At 41.1% G+C, this 22,849-nt stretch overlaps 1 protein-coding gene across 1 annotated transcript; it reads right to left on the bottom strand.

Annotated features, from left to right (window-relative positions):
- Window positions 1-263: 263 nt before the first annotated feature.
- Window positions 264-2,795, bottom strand: LOC143106891 (toll-like receptor 1). Its single transcript, XM_076271370.1, has 2 exons — window positions 2,210-2,795; window positions 264-1,585 (listed from the first exon to the last, which is right to left on the bottom strand). The coding sequence occupies exons 1-2, from the start codon at window positions 2,793-2,795 to the stop codon at window positions 264-266; spliced, it is 1,908 nt and encodes a 635-aa protein (XP_076127485.1).
- Between the last annotated feature and the right edge of the window lie 20,054 nt (window positions 2,796-22,849).

The raw sequence follows: 22,849 nt of genomic DNA, 5'->3' as shown, positions 1-22,849 counted from the left end.
GAAAGTAAACAGTCAACCAGGGGTGAGCACTCAAGCTTTGGAACAGCCTCCCTTATAACATCAGATCTGCACAATCAGTGGCTATTTTTTATTTATTTGTGATGCTGAGTCTTTGTAAGGCAAGGCAAGGCAAAGCAAGGCAAATTTATGAAGCTGCCTGCCTTTTCCAAAATTCCTCTTTATGACTGGATTTCAAAACATTATGCATATTGGCAAGGCACAAAATAAATCATATACACATGCATGCATTTATATCTAATATTTCAGTCTTTCAATAACTGATCATGATCTGCATACTCCGTTTCATTATGGCACAGATCTGCTATGTCTCCTGCCACTTGCTGCAAAACTGCACTCTTGTCTGCAACCACACTCTTATCTCCAGTCCTCAACATGGCTTTCAAACTGGCCCAGAACAGCTGCCGTTTAGGCTCCTCTTGGAACCACGGCAAGTAAGTCTGTTGCCTGAGCAAGGATCGCAAGCGCAGGAACTTTCTGGAAAGAGAGTCTGGCGGGATGGGCTCCAGCAGAATCAACACTAGGGAGTCCCTTTGAACATCGATGGCCCGGTGCTGTGCAAAGAACAGCTCGTAGTTGCACCATTCGCTGTGGACGAAGCTCTGTGACAGTACAAACACTGTCTTGTAGCTGCTCTCCACACAGTTGATGATGTTGTCAATGACCCATTCGCCCGGGACAAAATCTCGCTCATGGAGGCACAGTTGGAAATTTGAAGCCTCCAGATGGGGCGCCAATTCGGACTGAACCCACTGTGCATCATTTACACTGTAGGATATGAAGGCGTGATAATTGAAAGTTGAACTTTCCAGCCGCCTGTCTTTATTCCGACTCCTCTGTTTAACTCTTAGCCAGATCCATAGCATCTTTACATACCAGGCTCCATCCATGAAATGAAACACAATTCCACAAGAAATCAATACCAACAAGACTACAGTAAAACAAATGGCAAACATGAACGGTGGGTCACAAGCCACTTGACTGGGATGAAAATCCTTGAGCAGTGTTCCGCTAAGGTGTGTGGGGGAGTAGCAATTATACGCCGCTGGCCAATCTACCAGCAATGTTTTATTAAAGTCACGCACGAACCAGTAGAGGTTACAGTCACAAACAAATGGATTGTTTGCACCATTAAGTTTCTTCAGCTTCGGCAGTCCTCTGAAAGTCTCAAGCTTAAATGTGCTGATACTCTTGCGGTCCACATGCAGCTCCTCTAGGGCCAGTAACATGAGGTCAAGGGGAAGTTCTCGAATTGCGTTGGAGCCCATGAGGAGCTGCTTGAGGTCCTTCATGGGCTGGAGAGCATCTGTGTTCACGCTTGTGATATCGGTGTGGGTCAGGTTGAGGCTGACAAAGTGTGGAGAGAGATGATCAAACAGGTGATTCCCAAGGAGGTTCCCACTCAGTGAGAGGTTTTTCAGGTGCGAGGGCCAAATCACCTTTGTATGGTCAGGCAGCTTGATGGGGTTGAAACTCAGATCCGCAGTCTCTAGTTGTGTTAAGAAGAGTTTTATGTACTGAATTATTGTGTTAAGGCTCCGTAACTTGTTATTTCTAATAATAACCTCTTTCAAACATGAGAGGAAATGTAAAGGAAATCTGTTTAATTTTACAAACAAATTATTGCAGGCCAGGTTGTTATTTGAGACATCCAGAGTCTGTACGGTTGTAAAATCACCTATGACATTACGCAAAATATTACCTGGTACACTCAGTCCAATTTCCGAGAATTCCGCTTTTACTACACCCTGAAATAGTGATAGATTCACATCCGCGTGCAACAGTCTGTGTTGATAGTGGTGAAAAGTGTTTATAGTCACAACTCGCAGATTGCCAATTTTACTGAAGTCTGGGACAGAGAGGAGTTCAAGGCCCTCTGTGTCTTCTTCATATGAACAATTTAGAACTGATAAAGTCTGCAGTGGAGACTGGATGATGTTGACAAGAGCCTGTGAGGCTAGTGAGCTGGTAAACCAGGTGTCCTTCAGAGTAAGGTGATGGAGCTTCCCCAGGTTTCTGAGATCATCTGTGAGATTAGCTGAGACATCGCACTGGGACTCTGGGAGAAATTTCTCAATTATTAGTGTATCCACACTAGACGTCTGCAGGTCTAAGAGAACCTCTTTAAATAGCTTTGGTGTTTTGCAGAAATTGATCTGAAGTGTTAATGATTTTAGCCCTGAAAGATAACCCAGAAAGTCTGTGTTGAAATGTGTGAGGTGGTCATCCCCAGCTTGAAGAGCTAGCTCCCGCAGTGGGGAACATGTGAGAGGTTTCAAGTCGAACTTGTCCATATGTGACACTTGTGGGCCTCCCAGAGAAAGGGAAGAGAGAGACTGTAGATTTTGAAAGGACTGGCCCAAGGTGAAAGATTCATAGAGGTTTTCAGAAAGGTCTAAAATTCTGAGTTTGGGAAGTCCTTGTATTTCAGGGATCGCGGAGAGCATGTTGAAGAAGAGGTCCAATTCCTGTAGGTGACAGTTTCCTTGGAATGCTGCCGGCGAGATCGAGATCAGGCCACAGTTGGACATTTTAAAGATGCATAAGGCTGACAAGCTGGCCAGGTCAGTTGACCTCAGTGTGGAGATGGTGGTGAAGGAGAGATCCAAATACTGGGCGTTTCTTGGCAGGTTTGAAGGCATGCTGGTGAGATTTTGGTCGGAGAGATCTATTCGATCTTTATCAGGCATGATGCATGTGCCAGCTGCTTCCTTCATCCACACAGAATCAATAAGCAGGAAGGATAACAGCAGAGAAGACGAGAGGGAAGCATCCATCCTGGAATAAAAGGTGAAGGATATGGATAAGAATTTAGTCAACATTAGTCAAGTCAACATTAAACAGGGAAGGTCTACTGGGTTGAGTGCCCTTGCTCCACTGATGGGTAGGTCTGCCGTGGTTGTCGTGGTACAAAATAAAAAAAGATGTATGGTATTTATAAAATAATTTAAATGAAAAAATATGAAAATAGGTTTCATAGAATGGTGGTTAATTGATTCTGGATTTTCAATATCAAATTGACTTTGTTAATCCTTGGATGGCAATTTATCAACCAAATCAAATGATCAGCCTCTAATGTTCAGTTTAAATATTCAATAGTAGCAGTAGTTGTAGTGCTGCTGGCCATTTGGGTGCTCCCTCTGCATCTGAAGTTCTGATCTCGAGCTGACATTATCAATCGCTTGGCACCTTGATGCAAGCTGAACTGTGTTTGATGGCCCTCCATCTCTACATCCGCTGATAAAATGGGATCACCAACACGTCACCGCGCGCCAATATGTATCAGGTCACCCCCCCCCCCACGCGTGGTTCAGCCCAACAAAAACAGTAAAAAAAAAAAAAAAAAGCTGTTTGTCTGTTTTCTTTATCTTGCGTGACTAATGACACATTTAGAAAATAGCAGCAATTATCTATTTGCTGACCAGTTCAAAAATTTAAAATTGGATTATTGAACACATTTTTTATTTGGATCAGATGGATCAAATAGAACAAAGCACTGCAAAGCGTTAGGACCTACATTTATAGCACAATATTAACAATGATATGCATAATATTAAGTTGGTATGAACAGCCTTCATTGCTTTGGAAATGGAAGCATGTCATGATGACATGATGTGATCTAGACATTTTCTGTTTGCAATTAGAAGTGAATTATGAGCCTGCAGCCACCTAGCCTGTCTGAGTGGAATGCATTTCAATCGACATATCATCATTTGCTTCATGTAAATGCTTAGTTTAAGGGAACGAATCATTGAAATCATAGTGAGTGCAGCCTGTTATAGTGCCCTCTCGCAGTCAAGGCCGTAGCCAGGATTTTTCAAATACCGCTAGAAATGTTGTGTCACATCTATGTCCCTCTCTTCTCCTCCTCCTCCTAACTCTTTGTCCTCTGTCAGATAGATCGATAGATAGATACTTTATTGATCCTCAGGGGGAAATTCAAGGACAAGAATGTCTGATTTATCTCTCCTGTCTCATGTGTTGTGTTTTTAAAACAACAAGTCTAAATGACCAATAATATAATTTGACAATAGGTTATGTTTGGGCCATGCTTAGATTATATACATCACAACATTAAATATCCATCCTATATAAAATTAATATAACTTAATGTTCAGTTCAGGTTACATACAGTAGGTGCTTCTCCACTGAATTTCAGCATAACATTTTCCAGTACAGGTAAGTATCTCATTGGTGGCCTTATTGCATCTTCATTGTATTTAAACATTAGCTTTCTCATTCGTTTTGACATGTCACTACGTGTCACGTTAGGCAATGATAATTGTCTCGTCGGCTATTTTTACTTAATAAATTAAACGGAACTTAAAGAAAGAAATACCGGTGTCCTCTATACGGCCATGTTACTGCAATAGGCTACGTGACACCTGACGGTGCGTTGAGGCAACGATAATGGTCTTTGTCGGCTATTTTGAATTAATAAATGAAACGAAACTTGATGCGGCCAAGTGACTGCAACTAGACGTGACACCTGACAGGCGCGCGGGAACATATTTTTGACCAGGGGTGCTGAATAACAAAATAATGGATGTCCGACGATTTCTCCCCTAGCATGATATGATTCGAATTTAGACAGCTAAATACGCCATTTCAGTGCCGTGTATGAGTAGACCCTCTGGTAGACCTAAGAGCGAGAACAGCCACTTCCACTGCAACTATGCGCAGCACTTGCCACTCCGACTCATCAATAAAAACTATGCGCACACACACCAGACCCATAGAAGCGCACTTGACTTTACATCATTAAACTATTTCAGTATATTTCTTTTCTGATTGTCAAAACCACACCAGAGATGTTTGGCTTGAAAATATAATTAGGCTGCAATGACCTACAATGGCAAACAATTTCTGAGTAGCCTAACTTATGGCGTCTCCACTCCACAGCAAAAGTGTCCTAACCACCAATTACAGCGGTTTCTATCTGAGCGACTTCAATAGTGAAAGGATTTCAGTGTCATATTTCGGTGGCACTAGCTAAGCTGTCGTGGAACTCGAGATGACATGTCTACTGATAGGCAACAGGTCTCACCAACACGAAATTCGTGGATTTGGGCTAGATCAGCCACATTGCCTGACACTAACAGAAACTGAGCCGTACGTGAGGTACATTACATTACATTACATTACATTTGGCTGACGCATTTTTAGCCAAAGCGACTAACAACATGGTAAACAGTTTAAGTTTAGAGCAATTCTCAACAATATTAGGACAATTTAAAAAACATTAGAGTACAGTAAGAATAAGTGCATCAGTGAGTGCTGTTTTTAACAGTTACGTGTCAGTTTAAGACGGCTGGTGAGTGCTAGGATCAGCAAGACTTGTTGTAAGTGTTGCTATGAGAGGAGATGTTCTCTAAAGAGCTGGGTCTTCAGGAGTTTTTTGAAAATGGAGAGGGATGTCCCTGCCCTAGTAGGAGCTGGCAGTGTGTTCCACCAGCGAGGAACAACAGATGAGAAAAGTTTGGATTGGCCTAAGCGTACCGGAGGTAGAGCTAGACGTCGTTCGTCTGAGGAGCGCAGCGGTCTGGAGGTAGCGTATGTCTGTATGAAGGCATTCAAGTAGGTGGGAGCAGAACCGGAGACTACTTTGTAGGCAAGCGTTAGAGCCTTGAATTTGATGCGGGCCGCCATAGGTAGCCAATGTAGCTGGATGAGTAGCGGGGTAACATGTGCCCTCTTGGGTTGGTTGTAGACCAGGCGCGCCGCCGCGTTCTGGATCATCTGAAGTGGTTTCACTGCGCAGGCTGGGAGACCTGTCAGGAGGGCGTTGCAGTAGTCGAGTCGTGAGATGACTATTGCCTGAACCAGAAGTTGGGTGGCATCTTGATTTAAGTAAGTCCTGATTTTCCGTATATTGTAGAGTGCGAAACGGCATGACCGGGCGACTGAGGCAACATGATCTGAGAAGTTTAGTTGGTTGTCGAGAACAACTCCTAGATTTCTTGCAGTCCTGGTAGGTGAAACAGACAGAGAGTCAAATTTGATGTTGATGTCGTGGTGTATGGTAGGTTTAGCTGGGAGGACCAGCAGTTCAGTCTTTGAGAGGTTCAGCTGGAGGTGGTGTGCTTGAGGTTCAGCCCAAGGTGGGCTTGCCAAAGACTAATTGCAAAAGATGCATCCTACCTCATCTGTTGTCGTTTGGTATTCGAAATTGGGCTTTTCACAATCCAACGATATATCCAAAGTGCGAACTAGTTGGTCATGATATATAAAAACTGGCAATAGGCTATGCATGCTACACGGAGTTCTGACAGGTGCATGGCCTAATAAGCAGGCAAGATATAACCCACGATCGCCGTTTCGTTATCAATTCGTGTTTGTGGTAATAATGACAGCAACAATAAAACTATCTTGATCTTCATCATTTTTGACAGATCAGCCTCTGGATGTTCATATGCATAGTTAGCCTACCTTTAGTTTGCATTTACATTTAAAAAAATGAATCTACTGTCTTTACTGCCGGGAGAGAAAAAAATCCTGTATTCTTTTCTGTAGCCTAATATTCTTAGCCTGCTTGCAACGTCTCTCCTCAGCGAGTCACGTCACTTTCACTTCTATAGCTAGATTATAACGTTTAATCTTGACTATGGATAGCTATATTCAAAGCTATCCATAACCATTTTTGCTATTTGCCTATTTGCCAACAAATATAATGACAAACTGCGAATTTGTAAGCCTATTGACAAAAAGCAAGGGGTGCTGCAGCACCCTCAGCACCCACCTTCCCGCGCCCTTGACACCTGATGGTGCGTTGAGGCAAGGAAAAATGTCTCGTTGGCTATTTTTACTTAATAAATTAAACGAAACTTAAAGAAAGATATCGCAGTGTCCTCTATGGTGATTACGGCCATGTAATTGCAACTATGCTACGTGACATAAATTAAACTGAACTTGAAGAAAGAACTACCGAGGACATATCTCGGTGTCCTGGTACGGCATGCTCGCAGTTTATAAATGGTCAATAGTGGGAACCGGATAACTCCGAAATCTCCTTTAGCCTTATATTTGTTGCCTTCATGATTTCCTTTAAAAACTTTCTTATATCAAAAAAAGGAGATATAAATTATTAAAAATGCCAAGGTAGCTGGAACCTGCCACTTTCTCTCTCTCTCCCCCTCTCTCTTCTCTCGTGCCCGCTCAAGATGCGTTCCCAATTAAATGGAGTAGCATGACGTTAGATCTACTTCATAGTGGAGATTGAGAGGACCCATATCATCATTGCATGTAACTTGCTATTGCTGTATTTTGACATTGTAAACGTTCGGAAGAATGAAAAGCAGCTTGAAGTAAAGCTGCGATAGGTAGGCTACTTATATTTATTATGACCGCAGCGAAGCGGTGGTCATATAGGTTTAGTCAGATTTTTTTTTCTTTTTTTTTTTTTTCTTTTTCGCATGTCCAAATTTCCGTCAAGGATTCCCGGGACACTGAAAGACCGGGGTAGACGAAACTTGGTGGGCATGTAACCCCATATGGATAGCATCGAACCATGGTTTTTCGTTTTGATCTGTAGCCCCCCCACTGGACTGCACCCCCCGAAAGGAGGGTAGGGCAGATACAGTTTTCTGTGAATATCTCGAGAACCGTAAGGTTTAGGAGGACCATTTTTTTTTGTATGTTGATCTCAAGGGGCCATGTCAACCCATTCCATAACCACTCATTTCATGTATAGCGCCACCTAGTTAAACACAAAAAAGTAAAAATGAGGTGTTGTAATCGCAGGTATCTGTGACCTAACATAGTCAAAACTGCACGAAATTGGAAGTGTAGGATCATTATGACACCCTCTGAATGCACGCCAGGTTTCGTGGAATTCCGTTCATGGGGGGCCACACAATAAATTAATTTATGTTACTATACACCAACTGGCCTGTAGGTGGCCGAAGACAGTTTTCTGTGAATATCTCGAGAACCGTAGGGCCTAGGAGGTCCACCTTTTTTTTGTATGTTGGTCTTAAGGGGGCATGTCAACCCATCCCATTACCACTTATTTCATGTATAGCGCCACCTAGTTAAAAATTAAAAAGCAAAAAATTAGGTGTTTTCATCACAATATCTCTGGCTGACATGGTCAAAACTGCACGAAATCGAAAGTGTAGGATCATTATGACACCCTCCGAATGCATGCCAAGTTTTGTGAACTTTCGTTCATGGGGGGCCTTACAATAAAATAATTTATGTGTACATTTAGTGACCGTACACCAACAAGGATTCCCGGGACACTGAAAGACCGGGGTACACGAAACTTGGTGGGCATGTAACCCCACATGGATAGCATGGAACCATCGTTTTTCATTTTGATCTGTAGCCCCCCCGCTGTACTGGACCCCCGAAAGGAGGGTAGGGCAGACACAGTTTTCTGTGAATATCTCGAGAACCGTAAGGTTTAGGAGGACCATTTTTTTTGTATGTTGATCTCAAGGGGCCATGTCAACCCATTCCATAACCACTCATTTCATGTATAGCGCCACCTAGTTAAACACAAAAAAGTAAAAATGAGGTGTTATAATCGCAGGTTTTGGTACTTGTTGAATTGAGTGTGGATAATGCAATTTAGTGAGACAGTTAGAATCATATAGGCCTTTCAGCGTGATTTATTTTTGTGGAAAAAATGTGCTGGACTGGGCGGCGGTCATATTTTGTACCGCTCTGCGGTACATCTAGTTGCCTAAATGTTGGTGCCCTCACAGTGCGTGATGCGCATGGTGGTAGCGGCGGCACTGAGTAGTAGCAGCAATAGTCCTAGTATTGCAAATCATTGCCCATATCATAGCATTTATGACATTTTAACAATCAACAGTACAATTGTAGCAATGTAATTCTATTTCAAATGTGGTTGTTTTATAAGTCATGTTACATTAATAACTGTCCTAATAATGCAGAAGACATAACTTGATTCACAATAGGTCTACCTTATCAATCACACGGTTTCAAAAAAGAAGACTTCTCAGTCTCAGAAATCTCAACGCATCAGTCCTGAAGAATAGATTGTTATGAAATACAAGTAGGCTGTCTTTCTTGATACCTCTCCTACCTGTATGTCATATATTGTTTGTCTGACGAACAAGTACTTTACTTCTCACCTTCAACATCTCTCTCTACAACTGCTGTTTCATTCCCATCAGGTACATGAAACATAACAAAGGTTAGTGCACAGGCGTGTCAAGCCTTTTAAAAGTGTGGGGGTTGTGGGATAGGAAAGTGAAACAATTCTGCCAAATTATGGTGTCAGGGAGTTTCTCCCCCGAAAGGTTTTTGAAATTCTAATTGCTAAACACACCATTTTAAAGCAGTTTGGGAGGGACAGAACAAGCAGTGCCCCTCATCTGTGTGGCTCATGTGGTCTACATGATCTACCTGCTATCACTTCACTATTTGACACTACCCTGCAGACATGAGACATATCTCATGTTATAAATGAAGAAATCATTTCAGAAATGATGTTTTGTGCACATGGGTTAGGCTACAGTAAATTGCCTAACTGACAACAGCCTAATTTCGAGGTATCACTGGGCTATTAATATGCCTAACTATAATACCTATTAAATAAATTAAATAAGTAAAGGACATAGAATAATGACAGAACTGTAAGCTCAAATTCAAAATCGTTTGAAGTCTCCAAACATATGCAAAGGGAATATAAATAAATTGTGTTGCATATAGCCAGCTTAAATAATGTCAATTTAAAGACTATGATTAGCAGTTTCTATGCTGTTTCAATTGATAGTTAGCCTACAGCATGGGTGTCAAACTCATACAGGCAGTGGGCCGGATTTGTTGGAATGAGACCTCACGGGGGCCATCATTGTCGTGGTCATTTTCATTTCTCTGCATTGGTATCATAGTGTTGTTTGATGACATACTCCTTTACTACACCCACTCATGAGCAAACAAGTACAAATCATTTACTCGTCATATCCTGCTCTTTCTCTCTTGAAACACCCAATTTCCATGTCAGGTTTTTGGCCTCTTCCTTCCTGAAGATTATTTGTAGTGCTAGGTTTAATCAATTTATCACAGACATTGCTTATTACAAATTGTGGATGTGAATATTCTTTTCTTTCTAATTTTCCCTTCCCACCCAAAACTTCTTGGGGGCCGCATGAAACCTGCTGGCGGGCCTGATCTGGCCCCCGGGCCTCATGTTTGACACCCCTGGCCTACAGGAAGCCATTTGTTGTTTAAACTGTTGTTGCTTATAGCCCACGTTACCTCCAGTTTCACTTGCTGAAGGGACACACACACATGTATTTAAGACATTAAGATGTAGAACTACGACACACATTGACAGTGAAATGCTGCCGACGTTTGTAAGATAAATAAGATAAAATAAGACGTTCTAAATGGAACGCGATAATAAGCTGTTCAGATCTTTTCCAGGGGTCTTGGAAATGTATGTGTGCTGACTGGGCTATGTCTCTAGTTGATGAGACCAAATTAATAAGTATTTCTGATTGGGGAAACTTTTAGCCTAGTTTATTTTTCTTTCAGTCCGCGGTTCCATACCATTCAATCTTGCTGCAAATGATCAGACGTGTGAAGCACCGGGCATAACTTAATTTCACGGCTACGTGGACCAGTAGCCTAATTGTCGAGGAGGCCCATAGTTTGAGAAAAGCTGCAGATCATAGACAGAGAAAGCATAATGCTCTGAGAACAGTAGCCAAGGGCCTTTCTGCAGAAACAACAAGTGGCGCTTTCACTTTGACTCCCTGCATTTCTTTATTTTCGTGACAAAAACTGTCAGTCAGACAGTGAATTTTGGTTTACTAAATTAGCATAATGCGTAACATTTATCATTTCAATTCTACCTCAAATCTGCTGACTGCAGACTTTATAATACAGACCCAAGCAGCAGCACAGCCTTGAAAGACGCACACATTGAATTTGATCAGAGCGGCTCTGGTTCTTCACTGATGTTCAGTCAAATCAACAGACCTATTTGTGTCTCTCTGTGTATGCATTACGGTAGATACGGTCACGGTGCGTTACGGTAGATACGGTCGCTTTAATCTGACAAAAAGTGTGGGGGATAGAATCGTGTTCCAGCAAAAGTGTGTAGCCTACGTTATAACACCCACATCCCCCACGCTTGCTACGCCCCTGGGTTAGTGGTCATAGGTTTTGTAAGAGCCGCCTACATTCATTGTGTCAGAGGTTCCTGAAATACAAAAACAAGGCAATAATGATGTATAACTGTTTCTAGTTCCTTAATTATTGTCAATAGGCCTATTTACTCAACAGTTCCCAATCCCTTCATCTAAATCTAAACATCCTTATATTAGAGCGTTCTTGGTAAATATGCATGATCGGAATTACATGCATGCCGCCACACTTCTCTTTTGCAAACCTCGCCCTTTTAAGTAAATAGATGTCTGGTTAAACTGGCATCTGCTAGCCTGCACCTTGAACTTGTGGGTTGAACAACAAGGGTTGAATGCTTGTTTTACTCATAGTTCCCATTTGGTTGGCAAATAGACTACACATACTGTACAGTGAAGAACAAAATTATTCATACACCTGGCAAATATTGATGAAATGTTGATTTTCTCTTGACCAATGTTTGTTCTGACTGAAAATGACACTGCCACATGCCAAAGGTTGTAAGACAATGTGGTAGAAACATGGAATCAAAAAAAGAATCGTTTTTATCTTTTTAAACATTTTAATGTAAAATGGCATGTCCAAAATTATTCATATAAATAATCAATGGAAAAATATTTATTTATCATCAAAGCTCTCGAAATAGTTCTTATAATACCTACCAAGCCTCTCCATGTCTCCACAATGATTTTAGACCGCACCTTTTTAGCAGCAATCTGGGTTTTGAGGCAGGAACAATTGTTTGCACTTTGGCCTTGTGCTAATTTTTTTTACTGATTGTGGTCAGGGCCCAGTTTCCCAATAACGACGGAGACACGCTCTGACGAGGGTTTTCTACGATTCATCTTACGATCGTTCGTTTGGTTTTTCCGACTGTTTCCCGAACATGCTCGTAGCGTGAACACGCGTGCACTGCTCTTAAGATGCTCTTAAGGGGAGCTGTCCACGTTAATAGTTCTGAAATATCCTCTAATTTGATGCTGATGTCAGTTGACTGCACGTCACAGCTATAGGCCTACCGTTTAAACTTTAGATCTACACGTTCATTCACATCAATACGAAAATAGAAACACTTTGACATCTGCATGTAAGCATCCCAAGTAGGTTATATACCACACACAGACATAAATAATTGTAATTATTTAAGATTAGATTGTTGCACCATGTAATAATTTATTGCGGTGTCACTTAAAAACACTTTTGAAGATAAGAAAGAAGTCGAGTAAGAAAGTAAGGAAATGATAGGCTTAGATTTTGATGCAGTAGGCCAGACTAAACCACATGTTCCTTTCTCTGCTTTTACCTCATACGCCTAATAAAATATAGCCTTCACTTAGCAAAGATAATGGCAAACTATTCTGTCAACGTCTCGTTTCATAACTTGATTGCATTTTTGTCTGCTTTTCATCACATTATTATGACCATTAAATGTAGGCTATGCTATTTTGCACGCTAAAATCTGATTAATCACAGGTAAACACAATAAAGAATGGGAAAGTTAAGTTTGATTATGTATTCTAAGTTGTAATTCCTCTGTATAACTGTTGGTGACCTCAGTGAGAAGTACTGTTAAGACGCTCTTAACGAGACGAGCAGGTACTGAGAACTCTGGAGCACTCGTAGATCTATGAGTGTTTTCACGACGCTCTTAAGCTACGATGGTTTCGGGAAACAGTCGGCAAATCTTAAGACGTTCGTAAGAGGGACTTTACGACGCTTTTAGGCTTAAGATGCTTTTGGGGAACTGGGCCCTGGACTCTGGCTGGGCCACTCTAAAATGTTGACATTGTTCTCTGTTAACCATTTATTGGCTTGTTTAGCTGTATGTTTTGGATCATTGTATGGTTTAATGGTCCAATGATGCCTATTGGGGCAGGTCTCGTGGCACACTGCCTGATATTTTCCTCCAGAATCTCAGTGTAGCCTCTTGCTTTAGTGTTACTGTTTACTTTGAGAAGGAAACCAGGTCCCCATTTGAAGAGGATTTCTCCTGATATCCATCAGGAAACAACAGCAAACGATTCTTGGATGTTCCACTGGTATGGTAATAAGTCTCTCTTTCTTGTTTGTGTTCAAAATGTCACATGTGTGAGCAACATCAATTTACAGACTCCAAGTCATACAAAATGTAAAAGCCTGTCACAAAGTTATGTTTGTTTCCCAGATATTATTTCATAATTTTCTGGAAAAAAGATACTTTTTAAAATACATTATTGCAGGATATATTTTGTAGCAGTCACTGCCAATAGCTTATTTACACAAAAGTGGCATGATTGTTGCTGTCATTGCAGAAAATAATCACATGCTGATGGTATTTGCCTGACTATATGCCGACTATATTATAGTGCATTAATTCATTTGTGAGTGCATGTGGTCATGAATATTATTATATGGAATGATGAGAATTTTAGCTCAGAATGTTAAAAAATCACTCTACCTGTGTATTCATACATTCTATGAGGTTGATAACACAACATCAAAGCCTCAAAGCCACATAACAACAATAAAAGTCTGAAAAGCAGCACTCTTGAAACGAATGTGTTGGAAACAACACAAACGGCATTGTCCCTATCAGGACACAACGCAGGTTGTGTTGTTTTCATGCAAGTGGTGTTTCAACACATACAGTACTGTGTAACGAATAACAAAAGCAAAGCAAACTGTGTCCAGATAGGGACAAAACAGTTAGTTTCATGAGTGCTGCTTTTCAGCCTTTTACTGTTATGTTCATATGAGGCTTTGATGACAAAATATAGTTGGGGCTGTCAATGCCAATGTTCCACGGATAATGGTTGGTTGAAGTGATGCTGCTGGGGGTCTATTCGGTTAGGGCTTTTTGACATTTTGGGTGCAGGGTACTCTCTGGCACCTTGGACCAAGATTGAGTCCCTGAGACAGACCCCACGTCCTTTTCATTCAGAGCCTTTCTCTGTGATAGGCCATTATCTCAGCAAGACAAACACACAGAGAGAGAGAGAGAAAGAAAGAGAGAGAGAGAGAGAGAGAGAGACAAGAGGAAAAGAACAGGGAGGAGACTAACAAATACAATGCAAACATCCTTTTCAACTTATAACGGCACATAGGATTTGTACATGTGTATTTTGTTTCCTATCTTGGCTCCTGCTTGTCTTTTTGACCTTGCCCTTATAGCCTAATACACTCTTACAGTTTTTCTGATTGCTTAAGCAGATTTTTTGTACTGTAGCTATTGGCTATTTTTGCAAAACTACACACAAATAGGAAAACATTTCACCAAATCAGCAAAACATTGTAGTTCTCTTGCAAAAGCTAACACACCTTGCTTAACTCTTCACACCTTCGTAAAAATTGTGTTTTTTTGCAAGTCAAAATGCAAAATAGCAATTTCACTGATAAAAAAAAAATCAGTCAGCTTTTTGTTTTCTTTTCATTACAAAGAAATTCTAAAGAATTGCTTTTTTTCTATTCAACAAAAGCGTCAATTAATAAAAAGAAAACGACTGCTGTTCATTTATATTCTATGTTGTCTTCATAATCATTATCATTATACTGTAGGTTTCAGTATAACCATGCTTGTTTTCAAAGGAAAGTCCAAGGACCAAAATACTTAAGGCTTTTTCAGGGCTGTCTGGGAGGGAGGCAAACACAGTGTGGGCGTTAGTGGATCGATCCACTCCACCCACATACAGGCACACAACACACACACGCACGCACGCATCAGTCAACATCGTGTCGTCTATCTCAAAATTTTGCCACATGCAATGTCCACTAGTCCAAGGCACCGAGGAAAATATATTCTGGAATGCCGTATAATGCCTGGTCAATATCTCCGCATGTAGACTGATTTTTTTGCCTGTAAAAGGGCTATTTCTTACTCTTCTTATCCCTCCTCTTCCCCCTCCTTGTCCTCTTCCTCTAACTTCACCTCCTTGTCCTTGTCATCCTCTCCCTCTCGGTTCTTCACCTCCATGTGCTCTTCCTTCTCCTATTCCTCCTACTTCTTCACCTGCACGTTCTCTTCCTAGGCCTCCTCTAATTCTCACTCTTCTTACTTTTCCTGCTCCCTCCATTGTACTCCACACGGACAGCTTACCTGTGGCTTATTTACACTGCTTAGGCTGTATAGCATAGTAGTAGTATAGTATATATACTCTTTTGATCCCGTGAGGGAAATTTGGTCTCTGCATTTATCCCAATCCGTGAAACACACTCAGCACACAATGAACACACAGTGAGGTGAAGCACACAACTACAACAACAGCACTACAACAGCGGCGCTCGGGGCTCAAGGGCACTTCAGCCGTTCCTACTGGTTGGGGTTCGAACCGGCAACCGTCCGGTGACAAGTCCGAAGCGCTAACCAGTAGGCCACGGCTGCACGGCTGATTGCAAAGTGAACTAATTGTCTAAAACAGTTTTCATGATGTGACAGTGTGCCAGACAGTTGGCAAAATAGTGTAAATAATAGGCATACACGTGTATAGTTTTGCTAGGAGTGTGTTGATCATTTGGAAATTAAAGCAGTGAGTTGTGTTTACAGTTCTGCAAAAAGAGTGCTGTGCAGTGGATTGTACCTACAGTTTTGCAAAGTGTGTGTTACAAAATTGCAAACTGAGTGCAAAGCAGTGTTTGTGCTTTTAGTTTTGCAAACTCAGTGAGTGGTTTTGCTAGACAAAATAATAGTTTTAGAAATTGTTCTATGAGAATCACGGTTAGCATTTAAGCATTCAGAAAAAACTGTAAAACAAATGTGTGCCCCTATCTGCCCCTAACACTGTTTGCAAAACACCACCCACAACTCTTTACCTAACACACAAATATCTAAGAGGAAGTTACTTGATTTCCTTTTTCAAGCACAACCTATCAAAATGCCACACTTATTCACCACTTATTTACACACTCCTCACAGTGCAAACACTAATTATCGGTACTTTACTGAACACCATCCAATCATTGAGTAGGCTAATGAATACATGCCCTACTGTCCCACTACCAACACACACACATGCACGCACTCAGGGATGGATTACTGCACGGACCTACCGGGCCCAGGGGCCCAAGGAGTCAGGGGGCCCTCAAGCCCAAGCCTTTGCATGGAATCATTGCTTCAATATCAACACATCAGGATGTAGGCTATGAATCTGATTGACCTAAAATATTGTCCATCCCCAAAATGCACCAGAATACAGGAAATCACATCAAATAAATAAAAAATGTCCCCCCGCAACAATTAGTGGGGGGGCCCTTAATACATCTGGGGCCCGAAAGTTCATAATCCATCCATGCACGCACTCACGCCCGCAAGTACACACACACACACACAAATGTCTTACTCTTGAATATGCATAGAAACCCATGAAAGACAGAAGCGCTTTGGATTTAGGGTTTTGAAAGACAGAAGCGCAACCATTGGATTTAGGGTTTTGATAAAAAGACACAGAACTTTGAAAATGTGTGTAAGCAGTTGTAAAAAAAACTGAATTTGGAAGACAAACTGCTTCGACTGACAGCCTGATTGGTGCTGGAATTAATTGCCAAAATGTGGTGGCTACTTTATCGCCGTCTCACTGAAATGCAGAATTGCCATGGCAACATCATTACTGCATTAGTTGGTCTCACTTTTACAGCAATTCATCCCTGACATCTTCACGTGAGGTCAACATTCTTGTTGCTTTATCGCCTTGCTTTTATATGCTTTATTATACCTAATTTTGGACAGAGAACAGACTGTTTTAATGTAGACCCACAGAGCAGATACTCTTTAACTTCACAGGGAAAATACACTATGTAATCTTGTACAACTTTTAAGGCTCGTTTGAGGAAGCTTTAAAAGTTGTGCGTTTAAATTGGCCTGCCTGCATCAACAGTCACTCAAAAGAGCCTGTGGCACAACAACTGAAACCAAAGGGTTGGTTATGCCACCATTCCATGCAGCATTGTTGTTTTTTCCCCATCCCAACTCTTTTCTTCTCCTTGCTGAAGAGATCAAAGTGGTCCAGTTCATCAGGAGAGAGCCCTACTGTGTTCATTTCATCAGCCACAGGCACTTGTCTGGCCTGGAGAGACTAAGAGACTCACTTGGCAATTAGAGACAGGTAGAGACATTCAGTGCAGCCCTTCCTCACAAACACATTCAAAAATCAAAGGCATAGTGAAGACAATAGTCAAAGAGGGCAGGGGAGAGCAGCCTCAGTGTTGAACAGCTATGAGCATGCCATATTTGGACATTGCACGCTGTGGAGAAAAATAAATGAATAAAATAATAACATCTTTAACATTGAATTAAATGAAGCAAAACGCCGCCTTTTAGAGTAGTATAGTTAATGTGGTGTCCTAGGTCACTGGACCATGAAATAAGATGTGATCATTCCTGCATTTAACAGTGTGTAGTCAGGCATTAATGCATTTTTTAGCTCTGCAAGAGAAACAAAATGTGCAGGCTTTCTTTGCCATAATAATAACCAATCTCCATGAAATGAGTCAGTCTGTTCAAAACTCTTTTTACATAAAAACTCAATTTACTCTCCTCAGCATTATCAGTGGACACAGTTGTGTTTGCCCAAGCTCTCTTCTGTCTGGTATACGATCAGATCAGATTTACTTACTCTTTTATAAGAGTAAAGTAGAATTTTTCTATGTGTGGACAAAACAAAGCATTTGGGACATAATCTTGGGCTTTGGGCAACACTGATCAACATTTCCACCATTTTATCGATGAAAACAACTAATTGAGAAAATTAATTTGGGCAATAATCGACAGATTAACTGACTATGAAAATACTCGTCAGTTGCAGCACTATGAGTATGATCTGACGATCTAGAAACAGTATACTTCTTAGTCAAGTGCCGTCACTACCTTCAAAAGATTGTCATACTCAATGAGAAATGGTCACTGGGTACAGATCTGTTTTGGTCTTCACAAACCCAATATATAGAGATTTCTTCAGTAAAAATTAGTCACTTATGGCAGGGTAAATTGGCCATCCCTGTTGTTATAGTAAATGCGTGTTATAGTGAATGAGTCAACCAGGATGTGTACACACCATGTTGTGCAGTCTAAAAATATGCTGCATGCAATCATTTATTTGACCAGTCACATGGAAATTAAAGGAAAGGTTTCACTACTTACTCTCATTTCATTCTCTTACCCATTATTATACAGGACAAAACTTCATTAGTAACTTTCCCACAACCCTTTTATTTTCATTACCATGAAGATTTTCAATGATGCATACATTTATAATCAACAAATAAGGTAAGGTAACTTTGTTTATACCCAAGGGTAGATTTGCAGTAGAGTGAGTCGGCTGCTTCCACACACAGAGACAACAACACTTAGGAGAACAATAGAGACAGTGAACATGACCGTGACAACAGTGCTTCAGACTAAGAAGCATGGATACAGATACAAAAAGATACCGGACAGATTAAAAACCATCATGGCAGATAGGTCAGAATAAATAGATTAAAAAGGCTATACAGTCGATAAGTTAGTGTTAAGTCCATAAATAATTACTAGGATTTGCTAAACATTCTAATGGCTGAGGGGACAAAACTGTCTCTATATCGTTTGGTTTTACAGGCAGGCAGGCAATTTATATCTGTGACCTGATTGGAGAGGCTGAAATTCACCATATAGTGGATGGGAGCCATCTAGCTAGCCTCTAGCTGCTTGGCATGTAGGGGTTCTGGGTTCAGCTGTGGCTCTCCTATCCTATCTCACAATTTGATTAAGGGAATTCTACTTTTTTAGGGATAGGTTCCTGAACCAAGACACCAGGCTACAAGCTAAAATAGATTCAACAAAACAGCAGTAGAATAGGGTTAACAGTATACTATCAATGTGAAAGGAGGACAGTTTCCTCAAACAATATAAACGCTGGTTCCCCTTCTTAACCACAGCTTCACAGTTTGCCTCAAAGTTGAACTTATTGTCAATGAAGGCTCCAAGGTATTTGTGATTCTCTACACACTCCACTGTCTTACCCTTTATAACAGTGAGCTCCTGAGCCCTGGAGAGTTTCCTGAAATCAATATGCATGTCCTTTGTTTTAGAAATGTTCATCTGTAGAAAGGACCTATCACACCATTCTACAAAGCCCTGGACAACTGGACCATGGCCTGTTTAATTTTCTTGTAGCAGGCTTACAATGTCAGAATCATCTGCATACTTTAAAATAAATCTGTCTTCCCTGCTGCTGCGACACATGTTTGAGGATGAATAAGAGAGGGGACAACACGCGACCCTGAGGGACCTAGTGGCTGAACAGATCTGGTCAGACAGTGCTCCATTCACTCACACTCTTTGTGTCCTGTTAGGTAAAAAATCTAAAACCCAGCCAACAAGACTCTTACTTAAATGAAATTGCTCTAAAAGCATTTCTATTAAGATATGGGGTTGAATTGTATTAAAAGCAGATGAGAAGTCTATAAATAAAAGCCAATCAGGTGTTCCTTTTACTTCCAGGTGTTTAAGGAGCATGTTCGTCAATGTTACTGCGGCATCCTCAACACCTCTATGTGGCCTATAGGCAAACTGCACCGGGACGAAAGTCCTGAAAATGACCACAACAGATGACACTATCTGTTGTGGTCATTTTCAGGACTTTCGTCCCGGGTAGAGATTTTGGCACACATCCCACGTTGTTCAGTGGGGTCATATTAGTCTATAACAGTTGAGATATTCTCCGCTAAATTAAGTGCATACAAATCTTACCCAGGACCTCTACTACAATAGATGTCACTGCAATTAGGCCTAAATTCATTCAGTATTTTGGGGCAGTTTGTCTTGGGAACTGGAACAACTACAGCATCATTCCAACAGCATAGATTAATATAAATTGGTAATGAAAGTCATTATGTACAAAAATACTAACGCACTGCATTTATGGTATGCACTACTATCCCTTGTTGAGGTATTCACATCTCCTTCCTCGTTTATGTATGTCTCTTTGGAGTCGTTTATGTATGTCCTTAGCCATGAGTGATAAAATTGTTACTGATGAGATTCATAATTGAATGGTGTACAAGGTAAGGAGATCAATATCGCCCATCACTCAAATTGTTGCAAGCTTTGGGCTGAACAGAAAAGGACTCTGAAGATCAGGCTTCCAATAACTAACAACACCATTCTGCAGCAGACTACATAGTTTGTCAGACAAATGTGATCCCCCTTCATATTTCTGTTATTCAGGCTTTTTTAAAATTTTCTAATGGACAACAGTCCATTATCTGGGCATTACCTGCTATTCATTGAGCTCCACTGGCTACCCTTAGCCGCCCGTTTCAAATGAAGTCGCTAATGCTTGCTTACAAACTCATTGCTGGGTCTACTCCCACTTACTTAAATGCCCTCATCAAGGCTTCTCCTGCTCCTCCAAGGAATGTTGTCTAGCACTGCCACCCCTACACACACAGAGCAATCCAGACTATTGTCATTTATAGTCCCCTGATGGTGGAACAGCCTGCTGAGTAGCACCAGAGCAGGGGCGTCAGTGTATGGGCGGCAGTGGTTCAGGAGGTAGAGGAGTTTTAAATGGTTGCCGGTTCGAGCCCAACACCTCCTGACCCTGTCGAAATGTCCTTGAGCAAGACACTTAACCCTCAAGTGCTCCCGATGTGTAGGTTGGCACTTCGCATGTCACCATCCACCATTGGTATGTGAATGGGTGTGAATGTGAGGCATGATATTGTAAAGCACTTTGTTTGCTCGGAGGAATGAAAAACGTGCTATGTAAATGCAATCTATTTACACACATGCATACATACATACTGTACATACACACAGTGTTCATATCAAATCTATTTGGTTTTTGCAATTTCTAAAATGTATAAGACTGATGGAACTAATTCCCATTGTGTGCCATTCCTCCTCTTGTCTGTGTAAATATCATTTGAAAAGGCCGTGTCCCATGGGTAAATGATCACCTATTTGATTTGTTCTGTCATTAACATTTATACCACAACCTAAATGCCCAGTACACACATGTATCAACCTAATGAATAGGCAGTAAGAGCAGTCTCCACAGTGCTTGATGGTATCTAATCCCTATAGGTTGTGCTCCTCAACAATTGATTTCGCTATGCTTGCTGTCCCCAGGAACATGTCGTTAAACGAGACGATAATCAATTCTGGAACAGACATCATTACCGGTCAGTGCACCGGCTCTGCAAAGCCGGTGGTCGAGTCCGCATGCGTAGGCCTACTGCTCCACTCAAAGGTGCAAATGGACTAACCACAGTAGATTTCCCACCACAAAGATACACATCACTTTCCATGGCTGCAATATCTGCCCAGTTTCTTAATCTTAATCGCTCTATTACAGTAGGGTGACACCATTTTAGCCACACTTGTTTACTCACACAGATGAAGTAATGTTTTTTGTTTCAACTGAAATAAAAAATAATACCAATCTGAATTTTCAGATATAAAGGAATGAAGTAAGGCATAGCTCATGATTTAATTCATGCATGAATTAATGATAATTCATGTACCCTTACCATAACGTGTTGCCAAATAATCTTTTGGCCAAATATCTCAGACAGCAAAATAAAAAAATAATACAACCTTGAAGTGAAGTTGGTTGTCAATGGACTTCTGATCAGAGGACTAAGACACCCACGACAGAAGCTTGATTCTGTGTTCAGTACAATATTTTCACCATCCACTTGACTGTGTGGGGGCCACATACACATGGGTCTTTGTCCAGGCCAGTTTGACACAGTTCCTGTTAGAACTTATGTTTTATAGTCATTCTCTGACTTAAAAATGTCAACACACTTTTCCTGTATTTAAAATGCATTTTCTTGTCTTGTCTGCACCTAGTAATAGACTAGGTGCATGAAAGGCTCTTCCTGTATGCTCATTAAAATACTTTCACAGCAAAAATCATATATGCGATTCATTTAGATTAATTAATCACAGAGTATGTAATTAATTAGATTAATTTTTTTAATCGATTGACAGCCCTAATTTTAACACAAGCACAAATCCTTCTTTGTCGTAACATGCTGATTCCCTACTGCTACACCCAACCAGGTCCTAATTATATTAACAATAGCGACAGGTTAAACACACCTGGCTCCACCGTTAACCAGCATCGCTTAGAGCACCTTTAATACCTCTTTCACCAGAGGTACCATCAAAACTGGAGGGCGTTGTAATTTGGAAAAGAACTTGTGCACACAATTAACAATTATGATACTGATCGGCCATTTGTCCCTATCAGGGTACCAGGAAGCTATGGCTATGTTTATGCATTGCTAATTTGCACTAAAACCTAATATCTTGTTAGTGGATGACTGGGATCTCTTAAGTACACCGAATGTGTTTTCTGGCACGCACATACTGTACCACTCTTGTATGCGTGAATGAAGCAAACAGCCTGAGTCATGTGGCAGTGGAGTCTCACAGTTGTTGTCAGCATGTTTTGCTCTATGAGATGAATGTGGACCTCCAGCTGCCTTCTCCCTAGCCGTTTTAATGTTTGTAACTACTTTGTATCTGAGGGTGGAAGGAAGCTGCAATTTATTCTCACACAATATATTGTTGATATTTTCAGCAGTGCTCCAAGTTCTCAGCTGAGGGGGGCAAGGATGGAATGGTGATGATGAAACACTGAAATGACAGGATTCAGTCACCATGTAATTTCTTGCTGGTCACACAGACGTATGCTGTTATTGCTGTGGCTACAAACATGCCAAGCTATTATGGTGCTATTTATATGGTGCA

Source organism: Alosa pseudoharengus, unplaced genomic scaffold, assembly GCF_046254945.1.
Source record: "Alosa pseudoharengus isolate Yale_2024_CS ecotype anadromous, Long Island Sound unplaced genomic scaffold, YU_APseudo_1.1 YU_APseudo_1.1_scf_6, whole genome shotgun sequence".
In the NCBI taxonomy this organism is placed as follows: domain Eukaryota; kingdom Metazoa; phylum Chordata; class Actinopteri; order Clupeiformes; family Clupeidae; genus Alosa; species Alosa pseudoharengus.
The sequence above is the reverse complement of the archived record's forward strand: the minus strand, read 5'-3'. Positions and strand labels throughout refer to the sequence as shown.

Excerpts from the sequence above, each read along its gene's own strand:
- LOC143106891 (XM_076271370.1), bottom strand. The coding sequence starts at position 2,795 with ATGGATGCTTCCCTCTCGTCTTCTCTGCTGTTATCCTTCCTGCTTATT. Across the intron at positions 1,586-2,209 it reads TTTCAACACAGACTTTCTGG|AGGTTATTATTAGAAATAAC; the intron begins GTTATCTTTCAG and ends CATGTTTGAAAG.